At 48.5% G+C, this 19,793-nt stretch overlaps 1 protein-coding gene across 2 annotated transcripts in view; it reads right to left on the reverse strand.

The window, feature by feature from the left end:
- ASAP2 (ArfGAP with SH3 domain, ankyrin repeat and PH domain 2) overlaps positions 1–19,793 on the reverse strand; it is a 1,186,778-nt gene that overhangs the window by 346,591 nt on the left and 820,394 nt on the right. For both annotated transcript variants that reach the window (XM_086926365.1, XM_086926364.1), the window contains exon 20: positions 4,321–4,388. In XM_086926365.1, the coding sequence (XP_086782491.1) occupies positions 4,321–4,388 (68 nt within the window). The remainder of the gene's footprint in view (positions 1–4,320; positions 4,389–19,793) is intronic.

A 19,793-nucleotide genomic window follows, 5' to 3' on the forward strand; every position in this document is an offset into this window, starting at 1 on the left:
TGTCCAAGAGGGCCGCAACTTCCTGCTGAAGAAGCACCAAGAGATCCCCTGACATGCGGAGGCATTAAGGTGGCATGGCTGGAGGAGTGGTCGCAAAGGGGAGGGAGTAGCCCCTTCAGACTATTTCTAAAACCCACCTGTCTGATGTGATGGTGTGCCAGTGGGGGAGGTGATGGTCAAGCCTGCTGCCCACTGGCATCTGATGGGCCTGAAAGCTCGGACTAGGAAGGTTTGGAGGCAGTAGTGGCTGGGGTGGAGGTAGACTGACCCGCCCGCTGAACCCTTGGTCCGCCACAGCGTAACCCGCCTCTGCGGCCACACTGGGATGTTTTTTGACCAGGCTTGTGGCTCTGTTGTGAACACTTCCGGTGCCACGAAAGGAGCGAAAAGCAGCCGGCGGAGGAGGGCGAACTGTGGAGAGCACCAAGGACTTGGCCGTAGCCCGCGAGTCCTTAATCCCCTCCAACGCGTGATCTGCTTTGTCGCTGAAGAGGCGACAGCCATCAAAGGGCATGTCCATAAGTGTGTTTTGGACATCCCCCGATAATCCATGTGTCTTCAACCAGGCGTGGGGTCGAACCGCCACCGTCGTTGCCATCGATCTGCCCAGTAGGTCCGCAGTGTCTAGGCCACAACGAATCATGAACTGCGTCTCTGCCCTCTGCAATAGCCTGGGAGAGAGCTGTCAGGGTCTCCTCTGGACACTGAGGCAGCACTTGCGTCACCGTATCCCACAGAGAGTGGGAATAATAGCCCAAGAAGCATGCAGTGTTCACGGACCGCAGCGCAGAACTGGCCGAAGAAAAAAATCTTCTTTCTGAACTGATCTAGTTTCTTAGATTCCCTATCCGGGGGTGCGGAAGGGAAGGCAGTCGGGGAAGCTGAATCTTGGACAACCAAACTCTCAGGAGTGGGTGTTGGGAGAGGAAAATGGGGTCACCCAGAGTGGGGCGATGGGTCGTGTCACGTTCCGATCCACAGAAGCCCCTGTGGTGAGCCTCGACCAAGTGCCCAAAAGAACATCAGAAAGTGCTTCTTTGAAGGGAAGCTGTCAGGATCTGAATCCCATCCCGGCCTAGTGTGAAGGACTACATGTCCCAGAAGTCCCGGCGACATGGAGACGGGAGCTACATATACAGACTGAACCCGGAAGTAGAATTGCATCGGATTCTGTGTTGTGGAGTGAGCTAGCGGTGCGGCTGCCCGTTAGTCTTTGTGCATTCCGTGGTGCTTCGCTGGTAAATGCGCGAAGACATGGACGTTCTGCTGGTTGACCCGGCTGGGTCGGAACCTTTACCATTTTGGCAGTGAAGTGAGGGGGCGTTCTCCCCACTGGAGTGGAGTGGTGTGGTGCTTCGCTGGGACTGTTCGGCGCAAAGACACAACCACCTTGGATTCGAGATTCCTGGACGGAGGAGGCAGGTCGGCTGGCACGCGCTGTGGTGCTTCGCTGTAGTGAGCGCGAAGACACGGACGCCGGACAGGGTTTTCTTTTGCCAGACTTGGGGAGGTAAGGCTGAGGGAAGCCTTTTTTGCGAGCAACGCTACGAGGACAAGGAGAGGAGCCGGTTTACTGTCAACAGGGGAGCCCAGTGACACTGTAGACTCCATTGGTGGTTGGCGGTAGGCAATGAGACTCCCATTCCTTTTGAGCCTCATGGTTTTTGTTTCTTCTTTTTTTTCTATGTTTACTCGTTTGTTTCGGGCTCTGGAGCGATAACCTTGGATTCCAGCTCTTGCTTCTGTGATCGAACAGGAGGAGGGGGTTGGTGAACCTTAGTTGATCTTGTTGTTAGAACCGGTGAAGGGCGAAACCTGACTTGCTTATTAGTGTCTTCGGGGTGTGAGACTCTGATACCTCTCAAGGGATTCACGCATGAGAAAAGCGTCAGGTGACCGCGTTGGTTGTTCTGCACCGGTACTCTTAGCGAGGTACGATTATCGTCTCATTAGAGAAGTCACCGTAGAGAGGTGCCCTAGAGTGGTTGTAACGAGTTCTTCCTTTGTTTTTCAGGTTGATACCTTTCCGGCCGCGCCATCCCGGCCTTAATAATTTTACCTCGCCAGACTACCTCTAAGCTCTGGGTAGAAGTGTGAACCGAGTTTGGGGAGGTCTGGAGGTGGACCCTTTGAGCATCACCCGGATCCCGAAGAGCTGGGCGACACCTGACAGAAGCAGCGGCTCCGCAGAAGTAGCTGCTGGCTGAAGAACTTCCGTCAGGAGGTTAGTCCTGATAGCTCAAAGTGGAGGGGCTCCGCCGCCCTACGCAACACCACTGCGTAACTTGCACCTCCTCCATAGCCACAATAGGAGGAGATAGCATGCCAAGGTCTGGTGAGATATCCAGACCACTGGCATTCCCCAACTCCTCTGCCCAGTCCTTTTCAGACTCGCAAGCAGCTGCGAGAGGGTCCTCAGACCCCTCCCAGTCTCCCCTTCCTCATCAGGCTGGTGGACAGGCTGAAAATAAGGGGTAGGGACATATGGATAGAAATCTCCGAGAGGTGTCGAAAACGGCATAGAGTGACGCCGCGTCCACTTCGGGGCTGAAACCGGGGCAGACATCATCACGAGGAGCGGGCGACGTCGGAAGTGGTGCAGCAGGGTCGATGTCGGTGGAGGTCTTACAAGGTCAACTGGCATCGACCGAGATCCAGGCATGGATCCAGGGGGGTCCCGGATTGCCGGAGCAGATGACGGGGCCGGAGCCACCGGTGTGTGAAAGGCGAGGCCCCCCACGCGGGACTCTAAGGCGCACCGGTGGGACCCGACGGACCTAAGACGCGAGCCATGGCCGAAAGGAATTCCTGAATCTGGGCCGGGGTCGAAGGCGCACCCCGAACGGGCAGGTAGGCTGGTGGCAACTGCACAGGCTCCGCCAGAGCCGCGGGGGAGGCACCACCCACCCCTCGCGCGACAGGCGAGAGGTCGGAGAACGATGTTGTTTCTTCGATTTCTTGTGCTTCGCCTTACCTGACCCCGAGTGCAAAGACTGTGACCCTGAAGACCGATGGGGATGACTCCGCGCACGGTCTCTCGACCTCCCAAGGGACATCGATGGGCGTGGAGCCGACTTTCAGCAACTTTCGGGGCCACTCCCGCAAAGTTTTCTGCGCCATGGCCCGGCAGTCGGGGCACGTCTTGGGGTCATTGTCGCGCCCCAGGCAGAAAAGACACACTCAATGCGGGTCCATCACCGACATCATACGGTGACAGTCCTTGCAGGACTTAAAACCAGGCATCCTAACTGCACCTTAGGAGTCGAAAACTCGATGAAAAAATTGGAGACAAAAAGCCTCCCAAAAAAAAAAAGGGTTCCAGCTCTTCCCGGATCTGAGCTTGCCTGAGCGAAAAAAGAAAGAACTGATGTCATTGCGCGTAGGCGGCGTCTAAGTAGCACCAGAGACGTCATCTCGGCGACCACGACGCCAACGACGGACATGGAGCCACACAACGCCCCCTACCGACGCGCAGGGGTAATGCTGACAAAAACGTTCCGGATCCAGTCTGACACCTGGGGGTAATTCTAAGGTAAGGAATCTATCACTATGTGTTTCTTTCAGATTAAAGGTACAAAGTGAGCCTTAACGAACACACTGCTTTAGGGCAACTGCATGTTTTTCTTCCTCCTCAGAAAAGGTATATTTCCTTGTGGAGGAAGCCACAACCCCATCCTCGCAGACGTTGGGTATATTTCATTCCCATTCCCATCCAGGAAACAGATTTAGTTCTATCCATAACAGAAGTAAAACTCCAATTAGTTCCAGAAAGTGAAATTCTTGTGGAACCGATTATGAATACCGAAAACAAGTACATCTGTGAGTGCTACAAAACTTTCCAGTGGACTTCATCCTTCGAACGCCCACTCCCATCCCCCGGAAAATGAAATCCTTTTACAAGTTTAAAACCACTTGCTGCGATTTACAAGGATTATTACTCCTGTAGAAATCAATTTGCCGGTTAGTTGGAGTGACCTGTGAAAATGACTTTGTGAATAGGGGCAACACTTCCAAGTCCTGGCAAATCTCACGTGCATTTAAGAAACTTACACCAAAGGCAGTTATAGTTCAACACATAAGGGAAATGAGCACTGCACTTAGCTGTGTATGTATGGGGCTCATCTATATCTGTTTGCAATTCATAAACAGTTTTCAAGTATGGAATAATGCCTCGGTGGGTACTACAAATGGACTATCATTTCAGATCTGTTGTTCGTTAAAACATTTACATGCCATCAGTTTCTTTTTTGACTCTTTCAAATTCCTTATTGATGATTTGATTTTAAAGAAGAATCTAAATAAAACTAGTAAAAAACTTACCAAGTCTTCACACTGTGTATGCTTAAGGCGTCTGGCAATGTCTAGCGGTGTCTCTCCTGCTTCATTAGCTGCAAAAGAATGCAACAAAAAGTAGACATAATTTACATTTACAAATGTAAAATGCAACAGCTACAACAGAGATTATCTCTTTAAACCTCGGAAAATAAATTAGCCATTGTGGTTTTTGTGTGTTTATCAAAAGGAAATAACCAGGCATTTCGTGAGATCTATTCGGGCCAAGCCATGACACAAACTTTTAGCACTAGAGCTGCGTGATGAATATAGAATATTCCAGGAACAAATTTCATACAATTAGTTTAGAAACCGAACTCTGACGCTTTCTTTTGCTTTGATAAATAACACAAAACTGCCTTGAGCTCCACAAGTGAAAACGCCCTCTAAGAATGCAGGTTATACACAAAAACACGTCAAGAACTATTTTTTTTTAATGTTCGTGTAACGAGATCCGGTCACATTTCAGACCCATGAGCACAAATGTGGAATGTACATATTACTTCAATGTTTTTATTGTCATGCAATAATTAAACCTACCCACAATCAAGTGACGATACCATGCAATGTTCTTGCTCACCATAGATACATATACTAACATTCAATGGAAAAGCTGAAAAACAGTATGCCTGCCAGCACCTCTAGCAATATAACCATCTTAGCATGCTACACAGTGCTGTCCCACCTCCTTTCATGGCTTCACTAAATAGAGGATTGGGTTACTCTAGGCTGAAAATACAGTAAAAAGGTGGAGTAACTAATTGGGAAGAAGAAACTGTTACAAAGGTTCAGTGAAGTTTGTTATGATGGATACTTGTTTAAATTACAGAATTTTAGCTATGAATGTATAAAAGTCAATCTGCAAGCTTCGTACCACAGAAACATTTTTTGGTGCCATATAACATCATTTGAGTTACAAGTTCCCACTTATGCGCTGCACAGAGGTGACCGAACATGATGTTTCCTAGGGTAATAATGGCAGTGGCAGACTCGTGCCATATAGCTGGTGGACTTTTCCAGCAAATGAGGCATGCAAAATACTAGAAGGACTCTTTGGGGAAATGGGCGAGCAATAAACAATCTACAGGGAAATCAGCTTTTTATTCTAATGGGAGTTATTTCCTATGCAGATTCTCAATTACTTCAAAAACAATTTAGGTTTTGAAGGGAGTGATCTCATATAACAAGAGAAAATGGCTATCAGCGTATTAATGAGATCTTTATTGACTGATTAATGAAAATCATTAGAGATATGAAGCTATATGCACATTAAGACCTATAATAATTTACAAAGGGAATGCTATATTAAATGCTGTTAAAATTCCATAAAACTCAAAGCAGTATTGCTACAAATGTTATGAAGCTTTGAGGTAACATGCCGTACTGGAAGCATGGACACCACGTATACACATATACACATCATACAAAGTAAAGCTTTATATCAAATTGTATATAATAGAATGCCATTCAAAGAGTTAATACCACATATTAACATCTTTAAAAATCCCAATTCATGAATCCAATAAAACAATTAAAACTATGATATGACAACATATTAATCTTCTAAAACATGCTTCCGAACGAATAAGAATTTACTGAACTCAACCTCAATCAAGCATAAAATGTATCTTAATCAGTCAAGTGCCTATGTACTTTATGTTGTACGCGCCTATGACATAGTGAATAATGTGCCTGCATGCTTCCCAGGCTATGGGAGATTTAAGTCCTGGTTCAGCATGTTATCGCTTGTGTGAATAAACTTAACAAATTGGGTGGTTAGGCGAGCTAATTGCCTGGAAAGACAACATGTTATAGCATGAGGCCTGTTTCTCACTGCCTGATTATTAAAAGCAGGTTTCATCAGGGCTTGCCGCTCTTTTAGCATACATGGGCAAATGCACACCAGGAGTAATAGAGTTTCATTTGGGGCGCCACAGAGAAAGCAGCTGTTCGATGGCCATTTTTGTATCCAAACTGGGGTTCCATCCTTTGTTGGAGATCTACAAAATCTTAACCTAAGAAATTGGTCCTTGATAAATTGCTGAAGGTGTGTCAATAGATATGATTGAAGCTCTACCTTGTTTAACTAATTGATGACCGACCAAGCATGCTTTTCCCCCACAAGAGCCTCCATGTCTAACAATAATTATAGAAATGTAGTTGATCTATTTACTATCCCCATGAAACCATGAGAGAAGTTTTGTTTATATTCGAATCGTCAAAGGGCAGAACATGAAAAGTCTGAAGACTCTCAGTTAAATAGTTTCTCCAGACACTTGCATAGTTGTATTTCATTAGTTCTTGCCAGCACTTACTTGCCAAGTTAGGAAGAATAAAAGGAATATAAAGTTTTTAAATATGCCAATTGTCTCACTAGGGTTTGGCAGGTCAAGCCAAATTCCAGAAGGACATTATTTATTTATTTATTTATTTTTTGCTATTTTTAAAGCGCGCAAATACCCATACGGGTGTCTCGGCGCTATTGCTCAAGGAACTCTTACTCTAAGAGGATGGTTAAACAGAGGAGAAAAGCCAAGTCTTGAGGCTCTTTCGAAATTTAATGAGGGTGGGGGCAGTTTTGATGTGCAGTGGGAGGGTATTCCATAACTTGGCAGTAGCTGTAGTGAAGCACCTGTCTCCCCAAGTCGCTTTTTTTGTCCGAGGAACAGACAACATGCAAGTGGTTGAGGATCGAAGTGTTCTGCGGTGCTCCAGAGGATGAAGAGCTATTTTAAGGAACTTAGGGCCTGGAAAATTTAGGGTCTTGTAAGCTATACAAAGAGCCTTAAATTTTATTCGGCTTCTGATTGGAAGCCAGTGGAGTTCTTTGAGACGGTGGGATACTGAGGTAAATTTGGGGATTGAGAGTAAAATTCTTGCAGCCGCGTTCTGGACGGTTTGGAATTTATTAAGGACTCCTTCCTGCGCGTTGAGAAGCAAGGAATTACAGTAGTCCGTTTTTGAGAATACAAGAGTACTAATGAGGGTTTTGCCCGCTGATTGTGGGAGATATGGGAGAAGTTTCTTAATTCTTTTGAGTATAAAGAATGCTGATGATGTCACCGTATTGGCGTGGTGATGGAAGGTCAGTTTGTTATCAAAGATAACTCCTAAGTTACGGACCTTAGTCACAGGTTCGGGGGGGGATCCCAACTCCGGTGGCCACCATTGTGGGGACCATGCTGGTCTCAAGCTCCCGAATGTCATCACCTCCGTTTTATCAGAGTTAAGTTTGAGGCAATTTGATGACATCCAGGAGCTTATTGCCTTCATGCCTTCCCGGAAATTGGCTGCCACGCTGGTTCCGTTGTCATGTACCGATAGCACTAATTGCGTGTCATCGGCATATGTGGTCAATGCAATGCCATACGATTTTATCACCCTCGCCAAGTCCGATACATAGATATTAAAAAGCGTCGGACTTAGCGAGGAACCCTGTGGGACTCCACAAGGGAGAGAAAAGGTCTGGGAGGTGTAGTTACCCATTTTGACAATCTGAGGCCGATTGGCGAGAAATGAGGCAATCAGGTCTTTGGCCATTCCTCCTATTCCCAGGGCTGCGACACGGTCGATCAGAATGATATGATCGACCGTGTCGAAAGCGGCGGAGAGATCCAGGAGTATCAAGACAGCTGATCCTCCCTTGTCCATAGTTATTCTAATTTCATCAGCGGCTTTCAGTAGTGCCGTCTCAGTCCCATGTCCCTGCCTGAAACCGAACTGAGTGTCGTCCAGCAGGTTGTTGGTGTTTATGAATTTTGACAGCTGCTGGTTCATGGATTTCTCAAAAATCTTGGCTGGGAACGGGAGACAAGCAATTGGTCTGTAGCTTGCTGGTATGAGAGGGTCTAGCGTGGGTTTTTTCAGCAAAGGTTTTATTATTGCTTCTTTCCAGACAGAAGGATATGTTCCCGTAGAGAACATGGCATTGCATATTGTGACTAATGAAGGGGATATTGCTTCTGGTATGCGGTTAAGAATGGAAGGGGGGCAGGGATCCCGGGGGGAGCCAGATTTGGTGCTGACTACTAGACGTTGAATATGATCTTTGTCTACCGGTTGAAAGGATGCAAAGGTTGGTGAATTGCTGGTAGAGGAGAAAGTCACAGGTTGTCGCGGATTAGAGCGTGAAAAAGTCTGAAAGATGGAACTGACTTTTTGCTCAAAGAAGCTAGCCAAGGCATCGGTCAGTGCTTGAGAAGTCTCTAGGGGCGTCGTCGGGGGGTTAGATAAGGTGGTTACTACCCTAAATAATTCTCCCGATGAATTTTTTGCCTGGTTGATCTGAGTAACATAGTAGTGACTTTTCTCAGTAGTTATCTCTCTTTTATAGATAGCGAGGGCATTTTTATAGGTGGATTTGTCTGCCGGGCTGTAGTTACGGCGCCATTGTCTTTCCAGGTTCCTGCAATGTTGTTTTTGCATGCGTAGGGCCTCCGTGAACCATGGGGCTGAAGGAGTTGTTCTATTTCGGTGTATAGTTTTGGAAGGGGCTAGTTTGTTACAGGCTAAGTCTAGATTGAGCTGGTAGTTTAAAGATGCTTTGGTGGGGTCTTGCTCAGTAGGGATATAAGTATCTTGTATCATATCTGACAATTGAGATATATCAATATTTTTCCAGTCTCTGTATGTCAGACGAGCTGGTGCATCAGTGTTCGATTTAGTGACAGTGGTTTGTATTGTAAAACAAATGGCTGAATGGTCAGACCAAATCAAAGGAATTATCTGGGAGATATTTACCAGAGGGTTATTTGTAAATATGCCGTCTAAAGTATGGCCGGCTTGGTGGGTCGGCGAGTTAATGAGCTGTATTAGTCCCACAGCTTCAAGATCTGAAATTAGTTGTGTGGTGTCTTGGTTTTTTGAGATCTCAAGGTGAAAGTTAAAGTCACCTAATAGCGTAAACTGGGGGGTGCCAGCGACTGCTTCCAGAAGATTCCCAATGTTAGAAAGAAACTTCGTTCTTGAGCCAGGAGGGCGGTACATCAGCATCCCCTTAAAGGATGTATTTGCTGATAAACCTAGAGTGAAAGTAAGAGACTCGTATTCTGGACAAATATGTGCTTTGGTTATGAGTTTAAAACGGTTTTTGTAAATTATGGCAATGCCGCCACCTCTCTTTATTGGTCTGTCGAGTCTGCAGACATTAAAGTTGTTAGGAGTGGCTTCGGCGAAGTCGGGTCCCGAGGCCTCGTCGCCCCAAGTTTCAGTGATGAACAATAGGTCGAGTTTGTGCTCCTCGATCAAGTCAGCTATTTCAGTTTTGTGTTTAGGAAGGGATCTGGCGTTTATGAGTGCCGCTTGTATTGAAGGTGTGTTATTTATAGAGGATTTTCTGGGACGTTTGGTGCAAGATGGACATGACACTGGGCCAACGATATGGTTGGAGTGTTTTAGAGTGGGAATTGAGTGAGGTTGGTCCGCTAGATGTTTTAATTGGCGTAGTTCATCGGCGGAGTAGGTTAATCTCACCGTATGTGGATGAGGCCGCGGGTCTGGGGTAGCATGGGGGATGGCCGTTGGCCCGTCCTCGGCGCGCATTCGTCGCGCCCGCTGCGCTCGTCCGCTGCGCTTCCTGTTGCAGCACATTTTTAAGTCTATGGGCTAGCATAGGAAGAGGGCGTGGTTACGTGTAGCTCACGTGGGTGGGCGTGTCCGCAACAGTGACGCGGCGTTGCCCTGGCAACCGACTGCCGAGTCAGCCCTGGATCGGCTGGCCGGTTCGGTTTACAATGCGTTAAAGCGTGACTGAGTTAGCAGATGGATTTTTTAAAAGTAAGGACACAAATACAAGTTAAAATAGTGCAAGCTAACTCCCGGCTTCCGCCTCAGGAGTGGAGTTCCTTTGAACGCGCGAAAGCAGTCTGCGCGCGTTCAAGTAGGATAGGTGGGCGTGGTCACGTGTAGCTCACGTGGGTGGGCGTGTCCGCAACAGTGACGCGGCGTTGCCCTGGCAACCGACTGCCGAGTCAGCCCTGGATCGGCTGGCCGGTTCGGTTTACAATGCGTTAAAGCGTGACTGAGTTAGCAGATGGATTTTTTAAAAGTAAGGACACAAATACAAGTTAAAATAGTGCAAGCTAACTCCCGGCTTCCGCCTCAGGAGTGGAGTTCCTTTGAACGCGCGAAAGCAGTCTGCGCGCGTTCAAGTAGGATAGGTGGGCGTGGTCACGTGTAGCTCACGTGGGTGGGCGTGTCCGCAACAGTGACGCGGCGTTGCCCTGGCAACCGACTGCCGAGTCAGCCCTGGATCGGCTGGCCGGTTCGGTTTACAATGCGTTAAAGCGTGACTGAGTTAGCAGATGGATTTTTTAAAAGTAAGGACACAAATACAAGTTAAAATAGTGCAAGCTAACTCCCGGCTTCCGCCTCAGGAGTGGAGTTCCTTTGAACGCGCGAAAGCAGTCTGCACGCGTTCAAGTAGGATAGGTGGGCGTGGTCACGTGTAGCTCACGTGGGTGGGCGTGTCCGCAACAGTGACGCGGCGTTGCCCTGGCAACCGACTGCCGAGTCAGCCCTGGATCGGCTGGCCGGTTCGGTTTACAATGCGTTAAAGCGTGACTGAGTTAGCAGATGGATTTTTTAAAAGTAAGGACACAAATACAAGTTAAAATAGTGCAAGCTAACTCCCGGCTTCCGCCTCAGGAGTGGAGTTCCTTTGAACGCGCGAAAGCAGTCTGCGCGCGTTCAAGTAGGATAGGTGGGCGTGGTCACGTGTAGCTCACGTGGGTGGGCGTGTCCGCAACAGTGACGCGGCGTTGCCCTGGCAACCGACTGCCGAGTCAGCCCTGGATCGGCTGGCCGGTTCGGTTTACAATGCGTTAAAGCGTGACTGAGTTAGCAGATGGATTTTTTAAAAGTAAGGACACAAATACAAGTTAAAATAGTGCAAGCTAACTCCCGGCTTCCGCCTCAGGAGTGGAGTTCCTTTGAACGCGCGAAAGCAGTCTGCGCGCGTTCAAGTAGGATAGGTGGGCGTGGTCACGTGTAGCTCACGTGGGTGGGCGTGTCCGCAACAGTGACGCGGCGTTGCCCTGGCAACCGACTGCCGAGTCAGCCCTGGATCGGCTGGCCGGTTCGGTTTACAATGCGTTAAAGCGTGACTGAGTTAGCAGATGGATTTTTTAAAAGTAAGGACACAAATACAAGTTAAAATAGTGCAAGCTAACTCCCGGCTTCCGCCTCAGGAGTGGAGTTCCTTTGAACGCGCGAAAGCAGTCTGCGCGCGTTCAAGTAGGATAGGTGGGCGTGGTCACGTGTAGCTCACGTGGGTGGGCGTGTCCGCAACAGTGACGCGGCGTTGCCCTGGCAACCGACTGCCGAGTCAGCCCTGGATCGGCTGGCCGGTTCGGTTTACAATGCGTTAAAGCGTGACTGAGTTAGCAGATGGATTTTTTAAAAGTAAGGACACAAATACAAGTTAAAATAGTGCAAGCTAACTCCCGGCTTCCGCCTCAGGAGTGGAGTTCCTTTGAACGCGCGAAAGCAGTCTGCGCGCGTTCAAGTAGGATAGGTGGGCGTGGTCACGTGTAGCTCACGTGGGTGGGCGTGTCCGCAACAGTGACGCGGCGTTGCCCTGGCAACCGACTGCCGAGTCAGCCCTGGATCGGCTGGCCGGTTCGGTTTACAATGCGTTAAAGCGTGACTGAGTTAGCAGATGGATTTTTTAAAAGTAAGGACACAAATACAAGTTAAAATAGTGCAAGCTAACTCCCGGCTTCCGCCTCAGGAGTGGAGTTCCTTTGAACGCGCGAAAGCAGTCTGCGCGCGTTCAAGTAGGATAGGTGGGCGTGGTCACGTGTAGCTCACGTGGGTGGGCGTGTCCGCAACAGTGACGCGGCGTTGCCCTGGCAACCGACTGCCGAGTCAGCCCTGGATCGGCTGGCCGGTTCGGTTTACAATGCGTTAAAGCGTGACTGAGTTAGCAGATGGATTTTTTAAAAGTAAGGACACAAATACAAGTTAAAATAGTGCAAGCTAACTCCCGGCTTCCGCCTCAGGAGTGGAGTTCCTTTGAACGCGCGAAAGCAGTCTGCGCGCGTTCAAGTAGGATAGGTGGGCGTGGTCACGTGTAGCTCACGTGGGTGGGCGTGTCCGCAACAGTGACGCGGCGTTGCCCTGGCAACCGACTGCCGAGTCAGCCCTGGATCGGCTGGCCGGTTCGGTTTACAATGCGTTAAAGCGTGACTGAGTTAGCAGATGGATTTTTTAAAAGTAAGGACACAAATACAAGTTAAAATAGTGCAAGCTAACTCCCGGCTTCCGCCTCAGGAGTGGAGTTCCTTTGAACGCGCGAAAGCAGTCTGCGCGCGTTCAAGTAGGATAGGTGGGCGTGGTCACGTGTAGCTCACGTGGGTGGGCGTGTCCGCAACAGTGACGCGGCGTTGCCCTGGCAACCGACTGCCGAGTCAGCCCTGGATCGGCTGGCCGGTTCGGTTTACAATGCGTTAAAGCGTGACTGAGTTAGCAGATGGATTTTTTAAAAGTAAGGACACAAATACAAGTTAAAATAGTGCAAGCTAACTCCCGGCTTCCGCCTCAGGAGTGGAGTTCCTTTGAACCCATTAGCATGGCCAATATTTTTTCGAATATTAAAAATAGATGTAAGCACCAGAAGTTGCAAGCTGTCCAGGAGTTTGGAATTTTTACCTCAAAAGATTACTGGCCCGTAGGCCAAGGAGGCATTAGCTTTACCTTCATGGTTCTAACTAAGAACTCACTGCTGGAGAAAGGGAGTAGCACGCACGCGCGCTATTCTGCTGAAATTTTCAATCTCAGCGCTGCTGTAACTTTTAAAATATCGCTTTTTGCATTTTGCTTTTTAAATTGCATTTACTTCGTTATTAGAACGTTCTTTGTGTGCCCTCTCACTTGCACCCTAAATTGGGCCCCCCACCGCGCTTTTCGCGGAGCTATGTCATTTTCTTCTTAGCCTTCGTGTTTGGCGCCGGGCGCCATCTTGGGGGTGGTGTGGAGCGAGTGTGCCACTTGTGGGAGCGCTCTAGCGCTCATTTGCATCACAGGTGAGCCCTACTTAAAGCTCGCCTCCTGCGCGCAGCGGTGACGCGCAGCGGGAGCGCCGGACTCTCGCCGGAGTCAAGCCAGAGTCCTGCCCGTCAGCGTCCCGGAGGCAGGCGGAGCGGCGGGTGGGACTCTACCACCAGGTATGTGTCCTCCTGGGACCCTCGTCTTGCGCTATTCCCCTAGCGAACTTCGCTCATTTTTTCCTCATGGCTATGGCTGTCGTACTGTATTCCCTGCCCGCTACCATGGGAAATCCCGTTGCCCGGGTTGTGGCTGGCGCCCGACCCGCTCGCTCTTTTTACGGCCGAGCACCAACATCTCTAGTATGGGCTTCGGGTGCATGCTATTGAACACCAGGTCAGCTTGCAAACATGCGCAGGACATCTATGAGCTTCTCGATGTAGATAAACCACTATGCCTCATGCTTACTGAGACATGGTGGGGCGACTCTTCTAACCCTGACGTCGCTCTGGCTATCCCGCCCGACTACAACATCTTCAGAAAGGATAGAGCCAACGGAAGGGGAGGTGGAGTTGCGCTAGTGGTCCGGAAAGGAACTCCTTGTGAGATCCTGCCAGCTATTGACATCCGTGGCTCGGAAACCCTAGCCTTCTCTATCACTCTGTCTCCCCACCAATCCTTTAAGGGACTGCTTGTATACAGACCACCTGGTTCCCCCGGCACCTTCTTTGAAGATCTGGATATGGTGCTGGTGGAGCTGGCCCTGAAAGCCGAACATTTCATCGTGGCTGGCGATTTCAACTTCCGGATGGATGATTCATCCGATCCGGCGGCCGCCAAACTTGCGGAGGCGCTGACCCCGTTGGGGCTCTTCCCCTACTTTCAGGAGCCTACGCATGAGAAGGGGCATACCCTTGACCAGGTCTTTTCGTCTGTCCCTCTCGAGGGTATAGAGATCACTCCTGTCTTATGGTCGGACCACTTTCTCGCAAAATTTGTGATCAAGGGCATAGTTAAATCTGTGCCTATCCCGGCACATCAACAGGGTCGTGTCCACAGGGCTTTCCATCGTGTTACCCCGGAGATGCTGGCCCAGGCAGCTGAGGCCCATCCCTGCCTTCTCTCAGGTGATCTAGACAGGGATCTGCAGACCATGCATGACTGGCTACTGGATAGGCTTAACGATCTTGCCCCGGAAGTAACATCTCGCCCGACACCGAAACGGGTCTCTGCGCCTTGGTTTACCGCTGCACTGTCGGCTACGCGGCAGCAGTGCAAGGTAGCCGAAAGAGCCTGGCGGGCACAATATGACACTGTTGCCAAGTTGACATACAAAACGGTGGTTAAGGCTTATCACCGGGACATCCGTTTGGAAAAAAAAGCCTATCTAGCCAGGAGAATTGATGCGGCTTCCAACTCCTGCAAGGAGATTTTCTCCATTGTGAGAGAATTCACCGCACCTTGGTCTAACACCTCGGACCAAAAACCATCTGGTACCTGGGCCACGGACCTTGCTGACTTCTTTACGAGCAAGATCCAACGCATTCAGGAGTCATTCCTGGCACCAGTGTCTGCGGGCCAGACTGAACCTGACACCTCCACACTGCCACAGGCCGGGCCAGGGGCGACGTTGAGTGTGTTTCCCTCTATCTCTGCTCCGGACTCCCTGGCTCTTATGGGCAACTTAAAATCGGGTTCTCCCCTCGACCCATGCCCTGCTAAATTTCTGGCGAAAGTTGCGGAGGTGATCAACCCGTTGGCTAATCTGCTCTTAAATCTTTCGCTGAGGCTCGGTGTGGTCCCGCAGGCCTGGAAGCAGGCGATGGTGATTCCATTGCTCAAAAAATCTGGTCTAGATCCGAAGGCCCCGGTTAATTATAGGCCCATCTCTCTGTTGCCGGCCCTCACGAAGATTCTGGAAAAGCACGTCCAAGGCGTGCTCTCCAATTTTCTTGAATCTAATGAGATCCTGCACGCCACCCAATCGGGCTTTCGTCCCCATCTCAGTACTGAGACTGCGCTCCTGGAGGTCTCGGAAACCATTAAAGGGGTTCTGGACTCTGGGGGCAAAGTCATGCTGGTGATGCTAGATCTGTCGGCGGCGTTCGACACCGTTCCCCATGATGGTCTTCTCGCTAGACTTTCCGAGATAGGCCTACGGGGGACGGTGTTCGACTGGTTTTCCTCTTTTCTTGCCGGCCGCCGGCAGTCGATCTGGGCCCCGCCGGATTCCGCCGTGATGCCGCCTCTGGGAGTTGGGGTCCCTCAGGGCTCTATTTTGAGCCCGACCCTCTTTAACATCATTATGACCCCATTGGCGGCGTTGGTGGAGTCGCATGGTGCCCAGATCGTATCCTATGCGGACGACACCCAGCTCCTCTTCTCTTGTAAGAGAGGAGGCGACTTTGATGGGGAGAGCATTCGGGATTGCCTTGGGGCTGTTTTTCACTGGTTCCATCTAAACAGCCTTAAGTGCAATTCCGACAAGTCCGAAGTTCTTTTCTTTGGGTGCGACATAGAACCAGACTGGCAGACCTGATGGCCACGGGATATGTTCCCTCCGTCCTGCTCCTCTCAGGTTGCTAAGAATCTGGGGGTGAAGATGGATAACAGGCTTACCTTGAAATCCCAGATCCTGGGGGTGTCGGGCATTTGCTTTGGCATCCTCAGGATGCTGCGGAGGTTTCTTCCTCTGTTATCCGTGGAACACAGGACGCTGACTGTCCAGGCTCTGATTGGGTCCAGGTTGGATTATTCCAACGTTCTCTACCTGGGCCTCCCAGAGTACTTGTTGCAGCGGCTTCAAGTGGTACAGAATGCCGCTGCAAGGGCAATCTTTGGCCTCAGCAGGCGCTCCAGGACCTCGGGCTTGCTGGCAACTTTACACTGGCTTCCTATCCGCAAGAGGATCGCCTTTAAGGCGCTGACCTTGACCTACAAAGCTCTTCACAAGGAGGGAGCCAAGTACCTCCAAAAGAGACTGGTCTTTTACCACCCGACCAGGTCTCTGAGGTCGGAAGCCCTGCACCTTGCTGTTGTCCCCCGGGTCAAGAAAGCGCGCCTCGGAGGCCGCTCTTTTGGACTGCTGGCTTCCCAGCTGTGGAACTCTTTACCACTGGCCCTGCGGGGAGCCACCAGCCTACTGGCTTTTAGGAAAGGCCTTAAAACTTGGCTGTTTATTCAGTAGCCGGTCTTCCGTGAATCTCTGGTCCACTCTTCTGTTAGTTTTTTATCTGGTGTTATGTTTTTTATGTTGCAGTATTGTCTCTTTCTCCTTTAAAGCGCCGGGACACTCTTTTTGAGTAGCCGCGCGCTATAGAAATAAATAAATAACATAACATAACATAACATAACTAGGACATATACGCTTATTTCGCAATGTTCTAAAGGCAAATGTAAGAGATGTAGCCTTTGCTCTTAAAATATTAAAATTATTTTTAAAAAAATACTCTATTGTCAAACATAATTCCTTAAATGCTTGTAAGTTTAAACTGTTTCAATTGCTGACCCATGTACTTTCTATTCACTCATATCGAATTTAGAGTGGCCCACCGACATTATTTTAGTTTTCTTTATATTCATTTGTAGGCTATTGGCTATAATGTAGTTATTAAATGTATCTATTAGGCGTTGTAGGTCTAATGGAGGATGACTAAGCAATATGGTGCAGTCAACAGCCTGCAAGTATGTTATGTTGGTACCTGGAAAGTCTAGCGAGTGAGGATTGAATATTTTGTAAATGGAGAGGTAGGTCTGCTATGGACAGTCTGAAAACGGCTACCAAAAATCATACTGGACCAATGATCTTCCAAACAACGAGTTACCTCTATCATGAAATCTTCGGTAATAATGTTTTACAAATTTATGTCACTCAAACCCAAAAGCTGCCTTGTAAACAGATTGTACTGGCAAACCAGGCAGAAGAAAAGGATTATGGTGCTTACCCTGTAAGCATCTATTCGCAGCGTGTAGTGCTGCAGATTCGCATACTATGCATACTCCTGCCATCACACGTGGAGTCCGAACTTTGCAAGCTGTTTTTCTCGAGGAAGCTTTATGATAGGCGTCATGCATTGATACTCCTCCCCCTCGAGGCATTACACATGTCTAAGTCTTTGTTACTTAGAAAGTTTTATTTTTGCAGTGAAGGGTGTGAGGATATTGTCTGCTTCGTAAGCGTTCTTTTGTTAGACATGCTGCTATGTAGGTATTTTGTCACCATCTAATACCTGCTGGGGAGATGGGAGGGTGTATGTTAATCTGCAGCACTACACGCTATTAATAGATGCTTACAGGGTAAGTAACATAATCCATTTGTAGCATGTGTTGGCTGCAGATACGCATGCAATCCATAGACTGTAAAGCAGTACCCATTCATGCAGTGGCTTTAGGGATGAGACATTCCAGTTGTTTAAAATAAATAATGTTTGATGGACAGTTGGTTCAACAAGAGCTTGATGTCTTGGTTGAACATCCACACAATATGTTTTGTATGTGTGTTGAATCATTAAAACTGGACGCTGTGTTTTATCTAGGTGAAATGAAAATGAAACAATAAAATAGAAAGATAAATGAAAAAATTGAAGAATTCTCAATACGGACGTTATAACTGTCCTTCTTGATAAGGTTTTGCACCTGTACTTTTGTCTTGAAAAGTTTCGTAAAAGTGTATGGATTTATCCATGCTGCTTTGCAAATATCATGGAGAGGGATATTTCCAAAAAAAGCCATAGTTGTTCCTTTTAAGGTTTCGCCTACGTCGAACGCATGCGCTGCATAGGAAAAAGACCTTTAGCCATTGCAACACTTTTGCAGGCAAAAACGTGCATGTGTTGCATTGCTTCCAATGTCAACGCGTGCACGTTTGGAGATTCCCTTGCGGGAGCAAGCAGTGTCACCATATGTGAGCAATTATCGCGCCTTGCTGCTCGCTCCCGCAAGGGATACCTGAAGCAGGCCCCCCTTCTCCCTCCCCTCCCCCTGCTGCCGCGTAACACGCGCGATTGTCTTTTCTTCATTTGATTACATTTTTACACGCTTTCTGGCTTGTATTGCATGTGTATTATAGTTTCACTAAACATTTTAATCAAGTTGTTAATTGGAAAACACGCAATTGCCTTGATGTATCGAAGGCTAACTATTCGAAGGGGGAACCTGTTAATTAGTAGGAGGGCTCCAGTTTACAAACTAGCACAGCATTTGCAGAGTCGAGGGTTCACCTGACTTCTCAGGGTCACACAGCAGAAGCGGGTTCTTTCTGGAAAGGTTAGGTTCAGTGTTTGTGAATGACTGAGGCAATGTCAACCTTATGCGTTACTTTGTTACATATTTCTACTACTTTTGTACATTTTCCGGCGCACAAACCATGAGTTACAGTTGAGATCCAGGCTGGCGCAAAGCAGTCCTTTTGCACTGTATTCTGAATGCCAGCACGACCCCCTAATATGCAAGTAATAAAGTTTCTTGAGGCCCCCTCTCTCTGCACTTGGCACAGGCCTGCCTGCTTTTATAGTTTGTATCTTTTTTTCTCAAGTCGTTGTATCTGTTTTTTTCCAAAACACTCCTACTCTAGGTTAAAATTTGCTGCTCCCTCTGTCCCTGTTTTTCTATGCACCCTTGTTTTCCTGACCAGGTCCACTTTCCTCAAGGCTACTTGCACCCTGGTTCTAGGTGCCTGGAGATTCTCTTTCCTCCATGCTGCCTGTCTCAGGCTCCATGGATAGATATTGATACATTTGTACATAGGTCGCTGGATCAGGGGCTTAGATAGGTAGATGGACAGACAAGTATTTCAGTAATGAAGGATAAACCATAGGATAAAGGCAAAGCTCGACTATCTGTGACCAGTGAAAGAACAAACACCTACAGAGGATAAGATACTCTGATGGGCCAGACATGTATATGGCATTGGAAGGCCTGTGCCAAAAGCCCTCACATGAAGTCGAGGCACAAGCCCCTCACTCCTCAGTTCCAAAGGTGCTTACTCCACCTTCTCTGCCAGTATCCATCCCCTCGTGTGGGTTATTCCAAAGCACCCCAAGGGACAGGAAGTTGCCCTATAAACCAGCATCTACAGGAACCTTAGGAATTAAGGTGGAGATTAGAGGCAATTTTACATTTTCATCCTATCACAGATAAATGAAAAACTATCTGTGGCTGAGCTTAGGCCAAAGACACCCCATCTTCAGAAGCAGCTGTTGAGGCTGTCTGAAGGGATCTACCGTGGTTTGTTTCATCTGTATGCGTACAGCAGTGCATACTAACTCTGTGACAGGCCGTCCACCACAGTAAGCCTCATAGTTCCATAATCCGTGGCAGGGCTTTTCAGGACAATCTAAGAAAAGAAACAGCCAATGTCGTCTCACCTTTGTTCGTCCCACTGTGTCTGTGGAACTCACTCAATATAAACATTAAAAGGACAAAGGGACTTTACCTGCCCAGCAGTGAGGCCTACTAATGCAATACTGGTGTAGATC

This window comes from Lissotriton vulgaris, chromosome 6 (genome assembly GCF_964263255.1).
Source record: "Lissotriton vulgaris chromosome 6, aLisVul1.2, whole genome shotgun sequence".
In the NCBI taxonomy this organism is placed as follows: Eukaryota; Metazoa; Chordata; class Amphibia; order Caudata; family Salamandridae; genus Lissotriton; species Lissotriton vulgaris.